This window comes from Cryptotermes secundus, unplaced genomic scaffold, assembly GCF_002891405.2.
Source record: "Cryptotermes secundus unplaced genomic scaffold, Csec_1.0 scaffold160, whole genome shotgun sequence".
Taxonomy (NCBI): Eukaryota; Metazoa; Arthropoda; class Insecta; order Blattodea; family Kalotermitidae; genus Cryptotermes; species Cryptotermes secundus.
In genome coordinates this window covers 1,136,983-1,161,165 of record NW_019745080.1, presented here as the reverse complement: position 1 = coordinate 1,161,165, position 24,183 = coordinate 1,136,983, and the positions used below count along the sequence as shown (strand labels likewise).

The window sequence follows — 24,183 nt, the reverse complement described above, 5'->3', positions numbered from 1 at the left end:
GCATTGAGTTGCATACCCTTGATCTCTTCTCAGCCTCCCTTGTAGAACTCAACTCAACTCAGCTCATTCAAAGTCAAAGTTACTTTGCGACTGACGGTTTAACGCCAATCAGTTCGTCTTGGCACCAAGCTCCTTGAAACTGACGACTAGAATTTTTTTCAACTCAACCCTTGTAGTCATAATCCATATGTAAGATCCTCTCATAGAAGATGGTGTGTCTCTTATGAATATGTTTGGCCGTTCATCAAGTGTACGTACCGCACATGTGACACGTTATTAAAAATTCTTGCATTTGCACTATACACAAGTCCTCTGTCAATACAGGCTTTGGAAAGCAGATCATGCCTATCTTATGCTACAACGGCAGTTTAGTCACTTGAACGGTCGTAAGCTTGACCACCGACAAGTTTAAGCCAGAATCAGAGTGACAGTCACTGTTACTTTACGACTGGCTGTTTACCACCAATCAGTTCTTTTCGGCGCCAAGCCCCTTGAGAGCCACGATCAGTATTGTTCTTCAAAACACTTGCGGTTATAGTCCTTATTCCTCTTTTACGAGAGGGTGTGTCTCGTTTACAATTGCTGCTGGTCTCGTCAACGCAGTCATTCTCAGGTCCGAGTCCCGCGGGACTCGTGACCATATTTTACTGTCTCAGATTCGAGACTCTCCAAACCTGGAGGACCAGGTCCCCGTATTTATATCCACCAGGAACAGAGTGGCCCAGTTATCCCCCCAGGCACTGGGTTCCCTTTTCGTCGCCTCCTACGACTCGCAGAGCTACGGTGGAGGTATTTGAACCCGCCTCCACACGGGGTCTAAGCCGCTTATATTGACCTGGTTATAACTTCTCGGCACGGACCACATACAAAACACCGTTCTTATTTTGTTGCGATCGTGTCCGTTGCCGCGGGAACGTGTTTATCGAGCTGTTGACCAGAAACGGGCTGCATAACCCAGTTTATTAAGAATCTGCTGCCCTAGCAACGGGCAATGTTTCGCGACCGTTACCCAGCAACGTGTCTACACGTTATAATACTATGGCAGGAATGTAGTAACACTGCACGAGCTGAGGCATAAGACTGAATCTGCCTCTATCAGCATTTCACCAGCAACATGTATACAGACCTGTATGTTTCTGAGACCATGTTCCACATGTACTGTCAAAGCAATAAACGTGCATGTTCAGTACATCTGCCATCATAAAATGGATCTCAAATACTGGTACTAAATCCCTGGAATCTTCAGTGAAAGGCAAAAACCAAAGTTATTACAAAAATGTTGTCACAGTTAGGTTTTAGCCCAGATTTCATCAGCATTTCTATTATAATTAAACTGCTAAACTGTTCAGCTGCCGGTCACGGTGGCCGAGCGGTCTAACGCGTGTACTGTCTTCGCTCGCTTGAAAACCGGGATCGTGGGTTCGAATCCCACTCAGGGCATGGATGTTTAGTTTGTGTGTGTGCGCTTTTCTGTGTTTGTGTACAGGTAGAGGCCTTGCGACAAGCTGATCACCCGCCAAAGGAGTCCTACCGAATGTGTAAGATCTATAAAAACCGAAGTGAACGGAGAAGTTCATGGAGGTAGGCCTAGGCCCACTGGGGCTGTAGTGCCAAGGAAAAAAAACACTTTCAGCTAATTTTCATCATCAAAGAAATTAGATACGTCAACCCTTCAGAATAGCTGCCAGTCACTGTTCACAGGATTCATTTACAAGGACTTGATGCAAAATTCTCATTCTGATGCAATTCCCATGACTTCAGGAACCTAGAAATGATATGTAAACCGGGAATAACCTCTGCTATTTTAACACTTATAAAGAGGATAAAGCTATTCCTGTAACAAGGTAGTGGAGGCCCATAGGGTTGAGATGTTGAGGCCCCCACATCTTCCAAACTGCAGTGCTTATAAAGAGGATAAAGCTATTCCTGTAACAAGGTAGTGGAGGCCCCCACATCTTCCAAACAATCAGCTCACAAAATGCAGTGCTGTTGTCAGCCTTACACGCCGGCCGCCCTTTACCTCCAGGAAGATTCCTGGTACTCATGTCTGTTACAGGCTGAGTTGAAACCGGGGCCATAGTGCGGCTTGAAGGATTAGGTCAACTGAAAATCCAGTGACCTCATTGCGAAATGAAGTTGCGACCTTCTGCCTTGTAGCATAGTGCCTCAACCAACTATGATACAGTAAAGTACAGTAAAGCTATACCTGTAACCGTGAAGGCCCATAGGGTTGTGAGACGTTAAGGGTCCCACATTATTATACAGTGTCTCCCCCTTATAAAGAGAAAAATGGAATAATATTCTTCTACCAAGATACTGATCACCTAGGACAGTACTCCAGCATCTGAAAAGTGAAATTTCATTCAGTAGTGACCCTTCTTCTACTTTCTGTTCTTACCACCATACATAAGCCCTATTTTTTATTAATATTTTCTATTTATTTGATAAATTGTATCCTAAATGTAAACTGCTTGAGTGAAATATGATACAAAAATGTAACATATACATGCAACAGCAGTTGCATATACAAGCCATGCTTTACTTAAATAAAGTAAAGTTGTCCTTGTGTTTAATTAAGTACTATGCTGTGAAGATTTATGGAGGAGTGTATGTATAGCTTCACAAATCTTGAACTCAGCCCAAGGTGGACGTGGGTGGTCAGCTTCATTCCCCATTCTGGACAATGTGGAGTAGAGAAAATATTTTGCCCCTGCCAGGAATCAAATGCTGACTGTTCAACTCGTAGTCCAGGCATCCTGGCTGTCGTTATTTAGATAATACAGATATATTATAATGCCCAGTAGTGTTTATGTACAGTAACAGCACCAATATGCCTAAAAATAACAACCTTAATAAAACACAGTCCTCATTAAAAACTGAAAGTTGCTCAGCTGGTCAAGACATTCGCTATCTTCTACAGAACCCAAATGTTATTACAGTCTTCACAAGAGCCAGCTACTACATCCTATCCCAAGCCAGTTGAACCTAGTCCAAATCATCACACCCTCCTTATTTAAGATCCATTACAAATATCCTCCCATTTATTCCTTGACTTCCCAAGTGTTCAGGCTTTTTGGCTAAAATTCTAAATAATTCCTAATGTCTCCCAGGTATGAATACAAACCTAACCATCTCATCTTGATTTGACCACCCTAATTAAATTTTAATGAAAAAGTACAAATCCTGAAGCTACTAACCATGTAGTTTTCTCCATATTGTCATTTTCTCTCCCTTACATCTAAATATTTTCCTCAGCTCACGGTTCTCCTATACCTTCAACCCATGTTATTCCTCTCATATAAGAGACATTTCACATCCATTCAAAATAAACAGATAAAAATGTGGTTCTCTGTATGATTTTAGACATGCCCCCTCCAAGGCATTGATTAAGGACAAAGACTCAGCATCCAAATGATAATGAGAACTCTCCACATTTATCTGCTCTTAACTTCTTTGTGTATACAATTTTGATTTGAGTGGAGCCATTCAGCACGAACAGACCTTGGCAATAGATGGGAGTGATTATTTCACATCCTCAACTGCTTAACTCCTGGGAAAAGATCACCCAGTACCCATTGGATAGGAGGCTAGGTGGGCCCAAGCCACTCTGGATGCTGCAGATAAGAGAGAAATCTCTTACCCTTCCCAGGAATCGAACCCCAGCTGTCCATCCCATTACTGTATTGACTGGGCAATCCCCTTGGTAAAATTAAAAAGGTATTTCAGTTACACATGACTTCTATCATCTGTCTTGGTGTATGCACTCGCTCCGCTGTGTAAATTGAGTGGACACCTGGTTTAGCCATAGTGGTTTAACAGAATTTTGAAATGTGATTGGAACTGGTCATGTAGTCGGACTTCCATTACTAGAACTTGGAAGAAGACATAACTAATTAATGGCTTTTATAGTTCTTTTTTAAAATGCATCAAACAACTATGATATATGAATTATGTAAGCAATTGGCGGTACTAAATAGCTACTATAGTAATAATTCATTAACTTGAGGCAAGACAGTTTACTGTGAACAGAAAATGTATCCTTAACATCATCTTTTTCTTCCTTTGATGCCAGTTTTATGTGGGCCATCTGGCAATCAAGTTTCTTCATTGATTCCCCCCAAAGCTAGCTTTTTTGCTCCTCAATATCCTCACATTTTCCCTTCCATGTGACATTTTTTCTTAACTCACTGTTCACATCTTCATCTCTCTCTTCCTTATTCTATCAAACCGTCTTGATTTACCACTTTTCTTGCATATCTTACACAAATTATCTCTCTTGGGTCACTGTCATTACTACAAATACACAGGTTTTGTAGGCATTATAAGGAAGCTGCAAAATCCAAAATACAAAAATAAAAAAGATTATTGTAATATGCAGTTTGTTTTAAAAGTAACTATCAAATTTTCTATATAAATATTTCACTACTTCAAATTTCTGAAAGTATGCAAGATATGAGTAAGCAGTGGCACAAGTTATGCAAGAAAATTGGCATTACCACCATGACTGGAAAACACTTTCCCTTATATTAAAAAGTCTGGATACCATAAATAATATATCTTGATTTACTTCAGCAATCATACTTTACAGGGTTGGATCAACATGTAATCAGTTTTGTTACACAAAAACATTATTCTTAATTACAGCTATTACAAGCATATTAACAAGTGTTCTTTTTAAAAAATGCATAAAGAAGTATATACATATATTACAAAATGAAGACACAATTTCGCAATGCCTTCTATGTGAAACAAGTGACAATTATTGCTTACTCTACCCAAACTGCCAGCACAACTTACTGGCAATGCCTATGTTGGAAAACATCCACTGCTCCGTAAACAAGGTTAACCAAAATAAAACAATCTGCATTCTTCTTTGTATTAGTATGATACTGTTTGTCCTTTTAAAAATATAAAATCTGTACAATGAACAGGTAAAGGTACAATAGAAGCCACTCCCAAAACACTGTACTAGATTTTAAAAGGCTATAGCAGTTTTACTTACATATAAATTCAGGTTATTGCTACGCCATATTCTTCCACTGACCAGCTGAGTGAACCATTCTACACTGAACACTAACAAAATAAATATTACATCATTGTCTAGAGATTTGTATACCAGTGACAAATTCAATTTTAAACCAACGTAGAAGTATTCAGAATGCAACCACTGGCCACGTCACTGCTACCACCCCGTCAACCAACAATGATAACTGCTCACATCAGTGTCCTTCCAATTACAGAAACACTGAAGGAAGGATTCAGATAAAAACACAGTAAACTGTATAATGATCTATCTATTCATATTAGATAAGAATAGGATATTAAAACATATTGAGCAACACGAAACCTTTGTCGATAAGGTGTCTTCGAGTAGATTAAAGTTATTATTATTATTACCATTATAATCATAATAAACATAAATATGTACGTTCGTATTAACATTTGGCAGATAAACCATCTCAGAGATGTGTAGCAATACATAATATATACATATGATACAGGGCAACTGTACTGAGTTATTCCAATTCTTCACCGGCTATCAGATCTGTTGGTCAGGAGAATGAGTTGTTTACAATCCTTATTTAATTTATATTTGGTTAGGACATAGCCAAATGCAATAAACTGAATTACTATAAGGTTAACTTTCAGAATCATTTCTAAGAATCTGAATTTAGGAAAATATATCTAAAGAAATCACACAGTATTAGTCACCTGTTTATTGTCTTTCCACTTTCATGAAGGAAAAATTGCATATGCTGGCCTAATACCTGAATCTGTCATACTCAATCCTGTCCTAAGCAATACCTGGGAGTACAAAGTCACCTCTTTAATTCCTATAAAGAGCAATAAAGGCACTTGAGTCATCATTACATAAAATATTTCCACAAATTCAGATGAGTAAAAATTCAGGGAAGCAAAACGGTTAATACACGACCATCAATTTGTTCCAAAAATTAAGACGTAACACCCCATCATGGTCCTGCATGAACTTTGTTTAAAGCACATTCAGTAAACAATATCTATGCTCTCTTCCATTTATTTTATGATAATTTCTGCACTTCAACACCTGAACCGTTCAATGATATTTACAGTTTGGCTTTGTGTATAAAAATTTCTGTATTTACCATGAAATCTAAGATTCTTTCCTGATTCAGAATATTAAAAACTGAGGGTCACTTTGAACTTTGTGTATTAAGAAAGTTTTTTTTTTTAACCAGAAGCTTCATAATTTGTGATCTTCACCAAATATAATCAAAATGAAGTCTAGGAGGATTGCTAAGATGAAGAAACAAGAAATGCTCACGGAGAATGGTATTAGGATAGAAAATATGCAATAGTTGTTCAGCTGGACCATGTGCATGTGCCATCACTACAGTGCAATGCATGGCCAATACAGGTTAAGAATGGCAGTCAAAGCAGATCAGTGAATACTGGAAGACACTTCAAAATGTTTCATGTAAATATCCCTTTTTCAATTTTAACTGTTTTTCATATATATAATTTAAAGTAATATTATTAAGATTACTGGTATTCCATGTATATATTTTACTATATACTGATATGTTTTAGTTGTATGGAACATTTTGAATTAAAAAAAAAACAGTATGTTAGAAAGTGCCCTTACTACACAAAATAGTTGCATTATCTTATGTGATAAACCCATTATTTACCATGCAAGATCCTATCATTCTCTCAATTTGGAAATAAAACCTTGTGGAGTATAGTACTAGAATTAATCCTATGGAAATAAAATAAAAAGTTTTTACTCATGACAGCGGATTATATTCCAATGCTTGAAATGTTTAAAAAAAATACTTCTGGTTTTTATAAAACACATCTTTTTCCCCTCCAAGGACCAAAATCCCACATGATGCTCTAAGCAACTTGCAGTGACTTACGATCTCATCCTGCATAAAAATACATGCACATGTAAACAGTGCCTTTCAATATGGTGCAAGGACAATAAGGTAATAGAATTTGTCACATCCTGCACAGCTACTATGTAATGCATGAAAATTGATCTGTATTCACACTACACATGTATTCTTACTTGTGTCAGGAATTGAAAATCAACTACATTATTGATCAGAACTGTCTTCTGGGTTGAAACACCAAGTCCTATGGGAAATGCCTGATGTTTTGGAGGATCATATTTTTAAACCTGAAGATGGTGGTGGTATGTTCGTCCAAACTATCATGCTTTCTTCACAAGAGGAATAAGGCTTATTTTTCAACCATGAAGATGGAGGTGTATGTTTCTCCAAAAACACCATCCGTTCACAGTACAAAGAAATTACAATCCACAATACCATACCCTTCAAGAGTTAATGGCATAACAACCTCAGATCCAACTATTACTCTTTCATAAAAGTGTAGGAAAAATTCACAAGAGCCACCTGTTTCTTAAATTTTATTGTTACCCTTAAATGATGCCGAATTACATAAAATGAGGCACTGAAATTCCTGCATACCAGTTCAATAATCCCTTCAGAGTTTCATTTCTTAAATTTCTCTACACGCACAACATATAAAAACTATAACAGTCATCAAAACGTTTCACCGATTTTAAGATTGTTTCATTGTACTGAGTATCTTAAATCTGAGTGATGGACGGAAAAATTATCCTATACATCATTCAGGGATTAGCTTCAATATATATAATTCCCAACACAGCACCAACAAAGAATACAGTCTGCCAATTTTCTATTCATAACAGGTCAGTTACTGTGGGCCTGCTTCGTTTCTATAAATCATTCGGTGGGGTTCAATTTGCATGTCCAGTCTAATACTATCCCTTCTATTTCTTATACTTTAATTTCACAAAAGAATTCAGAAAGCCAATAAGCATTTCTTTAATCCCCAGTTCACCGTATCTTGTCAGGAATAATATTAACACAGTATTAAAACATGCACCATTTATGGCACACAAACATTAAAATAAACTGACAAGAACATCTCTACCATGTTGATACACGAGTTCCTTCTCCACCTAAAATTTTCTCATGTGGCAATGAACTTCTGGCAACAAGATATAAATAAACCACCCCCATGAAACAGTGGATGGATATCTGGCAGCAAGTGAAAATCTTTGCCATAATCAAAATCAGCATTTTCCTGTCACACACGACACACTTTCACAGCTCTGACACACAAAACTACCTAGCACCCTACCAACGCTGTAGTGATACTTCCTTCCGTTCATACTTCAACCCCTAGCACTCTATCTACAACATAGTGATACCTCTGTGTTGCTTCGCTGTTCCTGTCAAGACATTCACTCCCCTCTGCCTCCCTACTGTCTGATCCCATGTTTCCTTGTTTGTCTGCCACCTCTACATTTACCCTGATAACACTGCCACAATCCCCAGAGTCCGTAGTAATCGAGAGATAGGATGATGGGCACGGAGTCAGCCCCTCATCCTCTTCCTCCTCCATGTCCTCCTCATCACCACAATGTAGACTCTCGCCACGCTTTAATGTGCTGCATTCTGAACTTGCTCCATCTTCTGTTGCTGAAGTGGATGGTAAAACTGGCACAGTCATGTTTACTCGCGTGAAGAATGCCATTTTCTCTCTGAAATGAGGATACACACTCACATTCTACTTGGCACTTTAGTCAGTGTATACTGACGTAACACCATCTTCAGTATATTAATATTTATTCTGCTGATGCAAGGATTCTCAATTCCTGAAGAAATACTTTCATGCCCATGTAAGGTACAAGGCGGCATAGCACATTTAAATAAAATGTTTGAGATACTATTCTAATTACTGCAATGAAGTTAAATCGCTGTAACTGACAAAACTAAAAACTTACTTGAATGATATAACATCTGGCTTTCCTTTCCCAGCTTTGCTTTTCCGCAATTTATAAATCTCTTTTGATGTCTTCTTTAGCATTTTCTCTACCTTACGGTCATCGGGGTTCTTCCCATTCCTTCCACTTTCAGCCTAGCAACAGATTAAATGTCATATTAAAGGGTTGGAGATTAAAGCTCACCAAGCAAGGGCATCAGTAATTATTAGTTGATTAGAGGAAACACAGCACAAAAAATGAAGATTACAAGAAATTCTTATGTAAGATTTGAAGCTTTTGCAGTGAATAAATGCGCTGCAATCTTCTCAGGCAATGAGCCATGTTAATGTCAAGTTAAATACCATGTTTAACTCAACATTCAAACACATAATCACCCATATTTTAGCACATACAAAATTTTGTTCATCTTTGCTCTGACCCCATTGTTTCCTGCCTCTCTGTTTAAGTTAAGCCTACGATGAGACCCCACCACATGGAAGGATATGTCGAGGATTATGATGCTGATGATTTAAATTCTGGGCTCACCTGAGCAACAAGATTCTGGAACTGCTGATCTTCAAGTACCCAGGCTGCTAGCTCCTGATCACCCTGGGCTCGTGCAGTCTCCAGCCGAGACTTCAATTCACGAAGTCTAGCCAGTTCGTCCTGGAGCGTCTGAAGGCGAGTGTGCTGTGCTTGCAAATCCAGCTCCAAGTCCAGAGATGTTCGAGCAGTACAACTTGAGTGATGACTAAAACAACAGCAGTACTTCAATATGTGCTGTACATCTGAATGACAAAAACTGTTTTCCTTGCACGAAGTGCATTTGTTTCATAGTCATCACACAATAATAATAAAAGTATACTAATTTTCTGACAACAAATGTTGAAACATTTTCTTCTATAGTTCCATCAAAAAACTTACTATTGGAATACAATATATATGAGGTAGTCTAGCACAGAAGATCCACATTTCAATTCGAATAATTTGTCTACATTCTCCCCTCAATCTCATTCTGAACTTTAAAAAAAAATCATTCTCACACGTCTACAATTTATATAGAACCCTGTAGTCAATGAAATACAGTTTTACTTTGTATCACTATTTCTAACAGAAGCAACATACCTGCATGTCGCACCACTGCTTGCGCTGCGATGATGTTTAGTTATCAGAAGTGTACCAGGAGGACGTCGCCATCTCAAGGACCGACGTTCGATGGAGTTGCGCTGAAATGGCCCACCACGCCGGTACAATGGCATAGAACTGTCACTGTCACTCCGATTTAACTGGAAACCAAACGTTCATTCAATTTTCACAACTAGAACAAGATGTACATTTTTCAAGCCACTAGTTTGCATGTAATTGGTGATTTATGCACATCATCCATTAAAGCATGGAGATAAAAAGTTGTCCCTGTGCTTAATTAAGCATCATGCCATGAACACAGATGGGAGAGTGAAGCTATGGCTCCCCACATTCTTAACTCTGGCACCAGATGGAATGTGTGGTCAGCTTCATGCTTCACCTGCTGGACGGACTACAGACACCCAGCCTGAACTCTGTGAAGGGAGACACTATCACTAAACCTGGCAGCAAGGAAGGCAAGGATCGTTTGTACTCCTCACCAAATACTTTCAAGGCATTTAAATCATGAACAATGAGTATGACCTGCACGTTCACGATATATAATTAAAATCTGTAGCTTAGGAGAGACTGGGGCAAATGGGAAATTAAGATGTTAATTGAACTCAGCTGGCTCATACAGAGTGCAATGCGTGGTTTTGTGACCACAGTGAAGAACAAGCACGTCCTGAAACACCTGAATAAGTACCCACTGTTCCAGGAAGAAGTATCATGCAGTTACAGAACATGAGACACCCCCTTCCATCATCAAGGAGAAAGCAACCAATAAAAGACTTGAAGAAAGCATTCTTCTGAGATGTGGCACCAGCCTACATTGTGTCTAATCCAGATAACAGCAACCATTACAGTTACAACTGCAAGAATCTCACAGCTCATAACTACAGGTAGAATTTGTGGATGAGAGAAATGTGAGAATTAGTGGCTTACCCTGCAGATGTACTGATTCTTGCTAACAGCAGCACTAGGACTAAAGGTCTGAGAGCGTTTAATGACAATTGCCCTGGCAGGCTCCCCTCCACTGCCACGCTTCCTCACACCCTTCTCTGGAATGAACACACACTCTGTGTTGGTCTCCTTATCCAGTGTATCCACTGGGAACTCTACCAGGGAATCTGACATTACAGCAGTGTCCTCCTGCAAACACAAAATTCATCTTGTTAACCTACTGTACAGCACAATAAAATCCTGAAGAGCTTATGTCTAACTGTTTGCTCACATTTCATCTTCCACATAACTTGAGAGATTTGGATGGTGTTCTGTAACAGAGGCACGTGATGTTAAATTCACACTGGTCCATTAATACACCCAGCCAACATATGAATACACCAAATTTTATTTCAATATGGGCAATCAGAACTATTTCAAATGTACCTTGCAGAACTGCATACAAGATATTCTTACATCAAAAATATGTAAACAAAAATAAATGTATACACTTTAACCATTTTAGAATCTGCATTTGGGTATGGTATGGATCTCTTATGATGATGATGATGATGCTTGCTGTTTGTCAGATTAAAAGAAAATTCTGCCAAGAATTGTTACATGTTCTCAAACCTAAATTCCACATTCCAGTGTTGTCAACAAGATCACTCAGAACAGCTATGCAATTTCTTACTCACAGCATGTTCCAGGACTTCTTCCAGGATATGTTCTTGGCAAAATTCAACAATGATCCCCTCTTCATCCTCATCGTCGTCATCATCATCGTCCTCATCATCTTCGTCTTCGTCTTCCTCTTCATCTTCTTCTTCCTGGCTGTCCAACCCCTCTAGACGCACTGTCACACTTGACTGCAGACCTTGACCTGAAATAATAGTTGGTCGTCACACATTTTCATACATTCCTATGTGGGAAGTTCTGAAAACACAACCTCCTTCTGAAGCCTATGAGTCTGGACAGGAAGCGTGAAAATATTTTATTACCTTTAGGTTTAACAAAACACATCACATACTTTGGTAGGAGAATGTATAGCTGATCATTTATAGCATATGTGAATGCTACTCTAATGAAAATTTGCATAAACTCTTCTTTCTCCATATTAGTATTAAGTTTAACTACACCCTTTTTACAGCAAATACTTTAATTCTAACAGCACATTCCAAGTATATACACATAACCAAACAACAGCATACAATACATCATATTACTGTGGCAAAGATATCTCCAATAGGCAACAAACCATGATGGAGGCCTGACTCCCCACATTCACAAATCTCCGACATCAGATATAATCGACAGAAAATACATGGGGGAAAATCAATATTCAAACTGTACAATGTCAAACCTAAGACTTTTGGCACCATGTTTCTGGTGCCTTACCATTATGTCGATTCCTCAGGAATTAAAGAATAAAGGTGAAAATTAGGTGGCAGAAAATTAATATCTTATCTTTCACATAAAGCAATCACACAAATTTTCAGACTTCCAACATGACATACTGCAAAAGACTTGACATCCACAATGAAATGGATTTACAGTCACCGAGGATCTACATGGTCATCTAACCAAATAAGCGACATGGTAGAATGTACATGGAGGAGATTACAGGGCCTCAAGAAAAAAAATACCTTCATTAATATGCCTCATACCTTGGTTGCGAGTAAGAGTGGATGTCTGGGATGAGATAACAGTAGACTCATCTGAACTTTCTTCTTTAATAGATGTCACTTGCTTGTTGAAGACAGACACCTCATTCTCTCGTTCGTCGCGAATCTTTCCCTCATCTCTATTGTTCACCATGGGATGAGGCTCTTTTCCTATGTCACTGTTCCCTATTGACAGCTGTGTGAGTGGCAGTGCATCTGAGTTTGTACGTGTTACATCAGAAGGTGGCTGCATGAACCGGAAGCTCAAAATATTATACCACTTGACAGATACACTTTCAGGGCTGAAGTCTGCTAAACTCACTTGGGCACAACCCTGAAACATAACAGTACATCATTCTGTATTAACCTTTTTATGACAAATCACAGGATTAAACATTTTCAGAGTTTGTTTCAATGGCTGCAATTGGACAGAAGTAAACAGTTTCCTAAGAGCAATTCGCAGTACTAGAGAGGTACTTAATACTCTCTTTGCCATATCCCTGTACAGGCATTCTACCTACTGACTCAGCCATTTTTTCCAAAAACCGAATTACAAACTTACATCTGAAACAGAAATGTAAAGGGGCAAGTGAAAATAACAACAAATTATACGCTGCAACTCTTAAAGCCTCAACAATCTACACTGAAAGTTTCTCTGCATTTTAACATCTGTAGGAGACAGTGACCTATGCATACACAGTTGCAAGAGCCCATCATCTGACAGGACGAGCACAAGGTAAGCTACAACCTGTCTGCTGACAGGCCTGGCAACAAATGTCTATCACTCAGCCATTAAATGTAAGAAACCTGTAACCTCTGACCACATGACCACAATAAATTTGAAAACGTGCTAGTAAATATACAATAAGCTGTAAAACTAAAAATATTACATGCATGATGTGAATTTGATGTATGTTTACGTAGCTACCAGTTGCAATTGCAATAAAAGAAAGAACACTGATAACTAATTAGAAATATTAATTTTTACTATATCTGCTCTTCCTGAAGTTATACCCAAGTACATTCTTTACAAATTACTATTCTGGTGAGCATTAGGTAGGTTAGGTTAGGTTTGTATTATGTCTGGAAGATGTAATAGAAACTCAAAATGCCTTGATATTACAAAACTATGTACATTACAAGAGTTTGTGTCAGGTCTTGTTCTTCTTTCGCCAGAATATATTTCTTAGATTTTACTACTCTGGGTGGATCCTAATGATGGTTGAAGGATATAGCCTTATTTCATGCCATCTTTCATACAAGTTATCCACAAAAACCTAGGTCTTTTGACACATACTTCAGGAGTTTTCACTGAATGCTGTTCTGTAACTTGCTGATTACATTAATAAACCCGAAGTCTGAATTTCTGGAGACGGAGATGATTATGCTGCATGTCATGACGTGTGTTATGAGCACACTGTCTTAGGATTAGTTGATAAAAATCAATAAAGACAAAAATCAATTAAAGACCCAAATCAAAGTTCAAGTTCAAATATTTGGGAGTTTGTACATCCTGTTACTACCAGCACAGTACAAAATGCAGACAAAATTATCACTGCACATCCTTTCTGAATCAAATAAATTTTACCAGACTATTTGTTAACTACAATTGAATCAGTTCATCATGAAGTGCTGTGCTTCATACTGAATACAGAAACTCACCACACAATCTTCCCGCTGGCTTGGGTCAATACACCAAACATTGACTTGAAGAGTTTTCGTATACAATTTGCCAAGAGGGACAGCAAGAGGGAAGTTGTCACCAAATGTTGGCTTGCGGAGATCCTCCACGGGTTTGGTGCAGCACGCTATATTGGTGGGCGGAGGACTTGGCAACAGAGCTGTCTTGATGTATCTAATTGTTGAAGTTCAAAATTAGAAACATATTTACCTGCATACACATACAATAATACCAATGGCATCACCAGGCATCAAATGTAACGAGTGAATTATGTTGCAGCAGAGCACACGTCAATACAAAACAGTCAGCGAAACCACCAGTAACTAGCAAATTCCATGAGGTTCACAATTAAAATGAAATTATAGCTATCCCAGAACAGATAGAATTATTTTCCATTATTAAAAAAAATAATTAGAGAATCTTACAAGATTGTTTGAGCACAACAGATGAAGTATTCTCCATACGTTCTGTTATGTGCTAAACATAGTATACACAATCCCTTATAGGCACTAATACTGAGAAACCAAAATGCAGCACATATGCATTTAAAAAAAATCGCTAAACACATACATTATACTAAGTCACAACTAAATACTCACACTTTGCAATTGTTTGGGATGAATAATGCTCCAAGATTACGTGCTCGTTCAATCCCAATGTGCAGCAAACTGTCACCCACAGAGTACCTGATATAACCAAACGAACATGGGCATCAAATATAAAGCAATGACTTTCTTTCTAATTACAACTCTCCATACAGCACAGCAACTGATAATTAAAATACTGCCTTGACTGGGAACAAATTTAACACGTCTGTGGCTACTGACCTTGGCACAAAGTTTCATATAATATGAAATGATTTGACAAAACATTAATTTGAAATCTTGTAAAATTAGTCTGAGTATTTCATAACTTCAAATCCATTTAAAACTCTTAGTGTAGAAACATATTTACCATACATCTTCAACCCTTTCTGTCCTCAAGTGTTTTGAATAATTTAGAATAAAGATGTGTCAAAAAGTTTTGGTGTGACATGTTTATGTCAGAAGCATACCTGAGCTTAATCTGAACTTGTGCTGTTTCTAGATTCATATCCTCAGCTACATTATCATTTGCTAGGGACGACCGCTTCTTATTAGATGCCTCGAACACTCCCGAATCCCCAGCGACTGATTCATCACTTACAGCTGCAGACACTGATCTTGTATTTGTTCCCGATGAAGATGGTGTAGACAACGCTGCAACCTACAATAATTATTATCCCTTACACACCTGCCACCATTTCAGGAGTAACAAGGTTAATATTCTACGTGCACAGACCATCAACGTGTGACTGCCATGTTCTGTTGCATGAATGCTTCAAAGTCAGTCTTGTGTTAGGCAATAAAAACTAGTCACAGATGAAGTATCATAACTGCTTAGTATAAGGTCTCACATTCTCATTCAGTGTTACATCAGAAATGACAGGAAGATCACAAACAGTGAGGTAGTAAAGGCATAAAAGTGTTGCAAGTATTTTCCTGGAGGGAATAAGAAATCCTCTTTCAAGACGATAACTGATATAATGATACAAATTCCGTCCCAAGTGCAAACAATATATTATGTGTCCTTGATCTTGTTCACCTACACTACATGTTTCGCCCTCAAACGGCCATCATCAGGTGTATAACACTCACGTCGCTGTCACACTGCACTCAGCCCAAAATTTAACATTTAAAACACTTTTCTTGTTATTATCAACATCTACTTTGTTGATATCTGTCTGGATGTAGATTATTTTACACACGTTAATTTTGACGTACCTGTAGTAGCACTATAAAATCTTTAGTTCTAATTTTAAAATCTTTTAAAATTTTTTCTCTAAATTTTAAATTTAGTAGTAAAGAAGTAAAGTAGTAAAGAATAACAGCGGCACGCACACGGGAAGACTACACAGGATAACACCTATACAGTGTGGAAACAAGAACTAGCCGCTGCAGCACTTTAGACATAGGGCGAGTAACCCTAACAATTTTAAATTTAAAATTTAGAGAAAAAATTTTAAAAGATTTTAAAATTAGAACTAAAGATTTTATAGTGCTACTACAGGTACGTCAAAATTAACGTGTGTAAAATAATCTACATCCAGACAGATATCAACAAAGTAGATGTTGATAATAACAAGAAAAGTGTTTTAAATGTTAAATTTTGGGCTGAGTGCAGTGTGACAGCGACGTGAGTGTTATACACCTGATGATGGCCGTCTGAGGCCGAAACATGTAGTGTAGGTGAACAAGATCAAGGACACATAATACATTGTTTGCACTTGGGACGGAATTTGTATCATTATATCATTTATCGTATGGAGTGCAACAGGATGCTTAAATATAATATTGTAAACTCTTTCAAGACAGTTGATTTTCCTGGCTAAAGTCTGAACATTTATCCACATGTAAGTGTGTGACTAACCTGAAGAAGTTCCACGGCATCATCCAGCACAGGAGGTGGGGTTTCTGAAATAGGCGAGAGAGGAGGATCAGCCACTGTTGGCCTGCCAAGGCCTGAGCCTTGTGACATGTTGCCTCCCCTCATTAGTTCCAAGTAATCTGCCAGTGCAATGTTTGGAGGAAGTGCTCGCTGACTCCTAACACCACTAGCACCCCCTAACACTATATAGTCATGCTGCTGTAACTGAGCAGCAATGTGTTGCTGACTTAACCTCAGTTCTGCCAACCGATCCTCTAACTGTATTCTGTCTAAACAATGTGGCTGTTGTATCGTACTTGATGCTGCTAAATGCTGTTGTCTTCTCTGTCGTTCAACTTGATCATACGCAGGTGGTGGTCCGGCTATTCCTGAGGATGTTGCCAACAAAGCTGGGTCATACAAGGGGGATACTGGAGGTGAAACGGAAGAGAGAGATGAACGAGGGGAAAGTGATGGCAGGGAACGGCCAGAAGATGGAGAGGGAAGAAGATTCGAAGATTCACTGCTGCCAGTTCGTAGCAAGCGTTCGACACGGCGATGCAGATCAATCATATCGACAGGTTTCTCTGCAGTGACGGAGATATTGCTAAGCCCAAGACACTGTGGTCCGCCATAGATGTCGGTGAAACTTAGTCCTGAACTAAGTGACCCTTTGCTGCTAGCTGTAGATAAGGATCCCAAGCTTGAACTTGAGCTCACTGACAGAGTACTTGCTGACAAAGTCTTCAGCTGGGATTCCAACTGTGTCATTGAGCGAAGAGCATCACGTAGCTGCTGAAGTAACAACTGCTTCTCTTCATGAAGCCTCAGCCTGGAAGTCACATGAATAGTGAGTGTCTTACAGTGCTACATTCATACTTGCATTTATGAGGACAAAAATTATATATTTACCTGTCTGTGATTGCTCGATTAGACATCTCAAGAGCATTGTTAAGATCTTGTTCCAACCTTCTGATTTCCTGCTGAATTTCTTGCATTTCCTGTTGGCTCCGGGTCCTTGGAGTGATGCTACGAAGCTCTCGCAACAGCTGTTCCTTTTCTTGAAACAGGAGGAGCCTGAGCATAACAAGACAAAATACATACTGTATTCAGTTGCTCACAAGCAAATGTCAAAGTAAAAGAAGGCTAAATTTTCAAATTAATTCTGATATAAATTCAAAATCTGGACACAAAAACTGTCCATCACATCACAGTTCTGCGTACTGAATCTGAACCAAAAAAAAAAGTGTATTTTCTTTTTCACCTTTGTATTTCTCATTAGCACTCATATATAATTCTTGTTAGCTACATAGGGAGAAAATGTTTTACTGCTGAATACAAGTTCACTCTCACTTAAATGTCAATTATTCCAAACAGTGTAATAAGTGGCATGTACCTTCACATGTCTTACATAAAAATACCACAGGATGATAAAAAAAAGACCCTGTGTTACAACTTTTTGGCTGCTGCTGTTTTAATCGGCATATCAAATTCAGTCAAAAATAGCTTATGTGAGATGTGGGGTTCTCACAGCAATGACAGAAGATTCAAGTATCTCCTGGGGTGAGGTAAACTTCTGCCACACTGCACAACAATACATCCCTGAAGACGTCAAAAACAGCTTATTTCCCACATTACTAAAAGAAGTGAAAATCTGTTGTTTTGTAATTATATTAACCTGTTTTAACAGATGATATTCTGGTCAATCACACACGAGAGGAAGTGTTTCACAGTTATAAAGGTCGACTGTTCACCAATTTTACCAGTGGTGGTGGTGTTCACTTAATATTATCCTGTGTTGTACTCATTTATATCTACCAACTATTTAACTTACCTGTCTTTATCTGACTCAGCTTGCCCTGGGGTTACTTTCTCTTCCAAGTCCGCCAACTGTTGTTGGATCATCTGAATTTGTTTCCTTGCTTCATCATACTGAAGCCTCATCCGAGCCATCTCTGCTAGCCGTGTGCCAATTGGAACAAGCTGAAATAAAATATTTCAAATTACATATGGTAAAGAAAAACAATTGATTTCAATAAGAATGTATGTATCCACAGATAAAAGCTTACCTCGCCTGAAAGGTCAGTCTGTGATGCTGTACTGAGCTTCTCCTGTGGAAGACTGAGTGTGGAGACATCTGGCGAGCTCTCACACAACTGCAACCTCGTCAGATCATCTTTGAGTTTTGCTAGGGACTGCATTAATTCGGCTTTCTCCTTCTCACCTGATGACAGGGACTTCTGAATGTTACGAAGCTCAGTCATAATTGCCTGGGCTTCTGTGATGTTGTAGCACCCGCCTTGGTGTGCACTAAGCTTCTGTTCCACCCTGTATATAATTTGTGACATTACATATTGTATATAAGAATATGAATGGCAATGTGTATATTATTACCTTGCATTAACATATTAATGTACTGCTTAAAAACTCAACACAAATATAAAAAAACCTTTTTTCAAATGTAATTTCGAAGGTAATGTAAACATGTAAAAATAAAATTTATATTTACAATTCAATTACAACTATTTTCAAGCTATTCTGCCCATGGGATTATCTCAGTAGTATATAAATTACTTTTGTTGTAACCAACTGTGGCTTGAACCTCAGTTACTCCCATCTTCAGAGGTCTATGCAATTACTGCACACAAACATAAAACACATCACACATGCCACAAAGAAAAAGAAAGGACTTGCTTCATGAGAGCTGCAGAATGCGCCTATATGGATCATAAAAGAAATTAAGGAATCATAATACAACTATAAATTCCACACATAACACAAAAGAATACAGAAGAAAATGGAAGGATAAACTCTTTAACAGAATTCCAAAAAGAGAGCTTAAATTATCAATGAAAAGAAAAAATGTTTGAGGAGACCTCTGAAAAAATGGAAGAATTCTGTAACAAGTCTCAATATGTCTAACACTAAAAGGTTACGATGAAATGGAAGATGCACGTCTTAACGCTTTACAACATACAACAACCCAATTTTTCTAGCTGACATCCTACAATCAGCTCAAGTTTCCATCATACACACACCTTAAGATTGAAATGAGTCAACTTTATATGAACTCTCCAAATTAAGGACGAGTTACGATGTGATATATAAATTGTTAACATTTGTGTTTAGTTCACTGCAAAATCTCCACTCAAATAACACAAAAGCGTGACAATACTCACGATGCAAGTGTATCAACACCGCGTTGCGTGCAGCTCATCTCAGCTCGAATTTGCTCCAGCTCTTGTTTGAGCCGAGATACCCGATTCCGAGCCAAAGCCACGTCTGATTTGAGCAGATCTGGATCATACTTGGTACTTACACTGCTTGAGCTTGAACACACTAAAATGCACAAGAAATCAAATTTCACTCTTGACTCGGTAAGAAAATGATCCAACCCATGTCAGATGAACTACTTTTGCATTCCAAAATGAATACATGTGTTACAAAACATGACATTTTAAAACAACCAAAAAATCTTCCTTATTTATATTTCACTTTTGTAGAGCATGGTATTCTGAGATGTTACACCATGTAGTACTGTGGATGGTTATGAACACTTCAGAGGAACCCATTACCTTTGCCTTCATGTCCATCCTGAGGCCAGAATCAACATGTTCCTCTGAAATACTACTAACCACATAGAGTACTACGAAGTCCAGAAGACAACCTACAATTTCATATTCATGAAAACCCCAAACATGGTTGCAGGAACTCAACATGTTGTTGCTGACTAACAATGATTACAAGAAGTTAAAGTAATTTATTACATAACATAACGTTTTAGCTGAAAACTCATCTAATGCCACCCTTTGAGGTGTGCATTAGCTCTGGCCATGCAGCACATTATCACATCCTCGGTCTTTAAGTTCTGGGGCTTCCTCTCTGACCCAGCGCTCGGCTGGTTACAGAGTAAAGGAAGTTAGCTTATTTATGCCTTTTGCAAATTTCTGTGTTGAAGTCTACTGATACGCATGACAAAGGTTTGAAAAGAGAGATACGAAAGCTTGCACAGCCAGCCATTTTCATATCTAGCTCTCTCTTCTGCAGACCATAAATTCTCAATGTGACCTGCAATCAACATTAGAAAACTGTGTTGCATGAAGCAGAATTTTCAGCTTAATACTGTAATAACAAATGTTGAAAATTTCTTTTATGATGTACTTACAACTTGTCCTCGAAGTGTTGAGTGTCGTGAGCGCATTGTGAAGGTGATTGTACTCATCCTGAGCCAAGTATAATCTCTGCTGCTTTACATCATATATTTCTTTCTTTGCCTGTAACAAAGAGAATGGAAGATACACAATATTGTATTCTGAAGACTGGGGTGGCAGGTTCCTTCAAAATGTTGGTAATCACCATAACGTCTGCACACGCGAAGTTAACACCATATGCAGCTTGTGGGAACAACGGAGAAGCTAAGGGTAAAACTGCAGACAAAACATAACCGGCTTGCATATGGAAAGGGTGAGCCACTGCAATGTAAGCAACCGAAGAAGGGTATATTGCTTAGACAAGTGGACAATGCCCCTTATGAGGTGGAATTAGGAGTTTTCTATAATTAAAAATTTTAACAATTTTCAATTAATTTTAAATGGAGTGAACTGTAACACATTAAGATTTTAATGCACAAGAGCCGAATGCAATGGTAACATTTTAATTATGAAATTTTCAGTTATGTGCATGTGGAATGGACAATACTCAGTGCAGTGTAGCAGGTGTGGCATAATGGGACACCTGAGGATGGCTCTTTGGGCCCAAAACATGTTGTGTTAATAGCAAAAGCAAATGCAAATGAAGAAACTACTGCATTATTGAAAGAAAATTGTATGTAAACAAGGTTGGTAATCACCTGCAAGACTAGAGTGTCATAACCTAGAAGACCACATTATTATTATTATTATTATTATTATTATTATTATTATTATTGTTGTTGTTGTTGTTTCTGTAATTACTTGTATCTACACTGTGCTCTGTCTGTAACTGGTCTTGTAGCTGTTGACTCAGCACTTAAATAATAAAGAATTGAATTAATATCATCATCATGGTTGTCCTTATTATTATTATTGGTGGTGGTGTTGTTGTTGTTGTTGTTGTTGTTGTTGTTGTTGTTGTTTCTCTACTGGCTCTACATTCCCTGTGTGTCTTGGCCTCCTCCATGGTTCTCTCCCATAAGCTCTGGAGGTTTCATCAGAAGATTTTTATGGGGTGGGGTTGTTAGCCCCATGCCTTCTAACTTTTCGCTCGTGTGAAAACCTCAAATCCCATAAAGACATATGTAAAGTTATATGATGAAAATATAATAAAATGAAAATAAACTTGAAGTGTATGAAATTTTTAATTTCTCATGGCAGTAAAGATTCACGCCACAGACTTCTGGGCTATGGCACTGCAGTCTGGTATAGTCACATCAGTTTTAGTGGAACAAACCATGGGCATGTGAACAGAAACAAGCACCCATATACGGAAATTCACATACTGAAATGATCATTGATATAGTTAAATGCAGCTTAATAATCCACTACTGATCTATCTGTGCTGTAAATCAAAGTAACTTATGACCTAATTGAAGTGTATTTTTCACATAAAACATTCAAGAAAATTACTCTGCCACTCAGTAACGAACTTTATCATAACTATGTTCATGTAACAAAATACCATCTTCTGCAGTCAAGTCATATTCAGAATGTGGCTTGATCAAATCTTGGCTGAAGACACTGACTACCCTGATTTTCTTAAGGCTCTTCCTCAGGCATCCGAGGCATATGCCAGAACAGTACCTCCATTAGGCCATGATCACAGACTTCCAAATCCTTTCCAATTCATCATTCATCAACCACCCTACCACTCAACACTGTACAATCTACATATTGACAGAATTTGCCCACAAAGTAAAACTAAGACATAAATGATGAAAGTAACATATGCTTCAATCGCCAAATAACTAGAACTGCTTATGGTAAATGGGACTATCTACAGAGTCAGGACAGCTCTATCAGTACAGCAGGTGACAGGAATGTAAGACAGGGTTCAACTCCCAGTGGCAGCAAGAATTTCTCTCTTCACCACTATGTTCAGACCTAGTATTCTATGCCTTTACAAGGAAAAAGAGGAAGAGTGTCTGGTTGATCTTTCACTTCATCTGGCTGAGGTAGAGCTAGGCCTTGACTCCCCCAATCATCATCATGGCCTTGTGTTTAATCTCAGGGACAAATATGCTTTTAAACTGAACAATCTATGCTCTCAAATTAAGATATGTGATAAGTACATCTTTACATTACTGAATGATGCTTATGCTACGTAATTTTATTATTTTTCACAAAAAATGGGCATTTGGGAAATAAAACATGTGCAGAAATACACAGCACAGAATTTCAAAACCTGAATAAAGTGTTCACAGCTCAGGAATTACTTTATACCACACACTGGTCAATTAGTCTGTCCCAACATTTGGGAAAATAATCAGTTAGGGCTGAATTCAGATTGTGGTTGCCTGAGTTGTGACACCATGCAATCTCATAGGCCGATAGCGACGTTTCAGAGGAACATCCTGCCTATATCTTCAAGGGTCAAAGTGTGTAACACCGTGCAGTTTTGTAGGTGGATAACGTTTCAGACAAAAATTTCTGCCTCCATATTCAAGGTCGACATGCCTGACATCATGTAGTCCTGTAGGCAGATACTGTCGAATCGTCTTCTATGCTGTAGATGGTGGCTTATGTTACTCCGAAACGTCAGTATCCACATACAAGACTACACGGCGTCACAATTTACAAAACCATAATCTGAACAATCACCACCTTCAGACCTCAAAACTTGTATTAGTTCCGGAATCATTTCAAATGTTATGTTAACAAAATGAGCCACGTGTTTCAGACATGCTTTGAGAAAACTGGATAACAGCTTTGTGTACCACTGAGAGAGCTGCTACTGGCTTGAAATCATACTGTAGCAGAGGTGTAAAAAACAGAGAATCTAGGTATGCAATTCATGTAAACGCTTTGTGTCAAATAACTGTATCCACGAAATCGTATCCTAGTCAAGGAATACTTCCAAAATATGTAGACTAACACATGTGATTGTAACGTCGCGATAAGATATGGCACGTGGAACTCATAAAACATTTGACTGGAGCTTACGCGAGGCTTAAGATTTAATTCTTAAACGAACACACACTCCACCGACTACAGCCCACCTTGAGAAACTCGTTCGGAAATTCCCCTTATTTTACAGAACTCAAAGGTTCATATGACTTGCGTTCATAAAAACCTGTCATTAATTCCTGCTCTGAATCAGATAATCCAGTCTACGCCGTTTCTTAAATATCCATTTTAATATTATCATTCCATATACGCGCCTAAGTGAAATGGTCCTCGAACTACAAAGTTGTGTGCATTTCTCATCTCCTCCACACGCCTTCCACATAATTAAAACAACACAAAAATCAAATTTTCAAATCCAGTCATGTCTGGGACACTGACTATCCTGCATGGGGTCTTTTGTGGTCCCTCTATACAAATGTCGGGAAAGCA

The 24,183-nt window shown here is 38.3% G+C and overlaps 1 protein-coding gene across 1 annotated transcript in view; it reads right to left on the bottom strand.

The window, feature by feature from the left end:
* Window positions 1–4,540: 4,540 nt before the first annotated feature.
* The window catches only part of LOC111874846 (protein kibra), a 90,224-nt gene continuing 70,581 nt past the window's right edge, over window positions 4,541–24,183 (bottom strand). The window contains exons 4-19 of the mRNA XM_023870686.2: window positions 20,820–20,928; window positions 19,834–19,993; window positions 18,724–18,982; window positions 18,489–18,637; window positions 17,567–17,731; window positions 16,658–17,486; window positions 15,264–15,454; window positions 14,809–14,895; window positions 14,191–14,383; window positions 12,532–12,862; window positions 11,563–11,747; window positions 10,868–11,074; window positions 9,923–10,083; window positions 9,344–9,548; window positions 8,819–8,952; window positions 4,541–8,575 (exon numbers count right to left, since the gene is read on the bottom strand). Coding sequence (XP_023726454.1) covers window positions 8,200–8,575; window positions 8,819–8,952; window positions 9,344–9,548; window positions 9,923–10,083; window positions 10,868–11,074; window positions 11,563–11,747; window positions 12,532–12,862; window positions 14,191–14,383; window positions 14,809–14,895; window positions 15,264–15,454; window positions 16,658–17,486; window positions 17,567–17,731; window positions 18,489–18,637; window positions 18,724–18,982; window positions 19,834–19,993; window positions 20,820–20,928 — 3,741 coding nt within the window. The 3' untranslated portion in view covers window positions 4,541–8,199. The remainder of the gene's footprint in view (window positions 8,576–8,818; window positions 8,953–9,343; window positions 9,549–9,922; window positions 10,084–10,867; window positions 11,075–11,562; window positions 11,748–12,531; window positions 12,863–14,190; window positions 14,384–14,808; window positions 14,896–15,263; window positions 15,455–16,657; window positions 17,487–17,566; window positions 17,732–18,488; window positions 18,638–18,723; window positions 18,983–19,833; window positions 19,994–20,819; window positions 20,929–24,183) is intronic.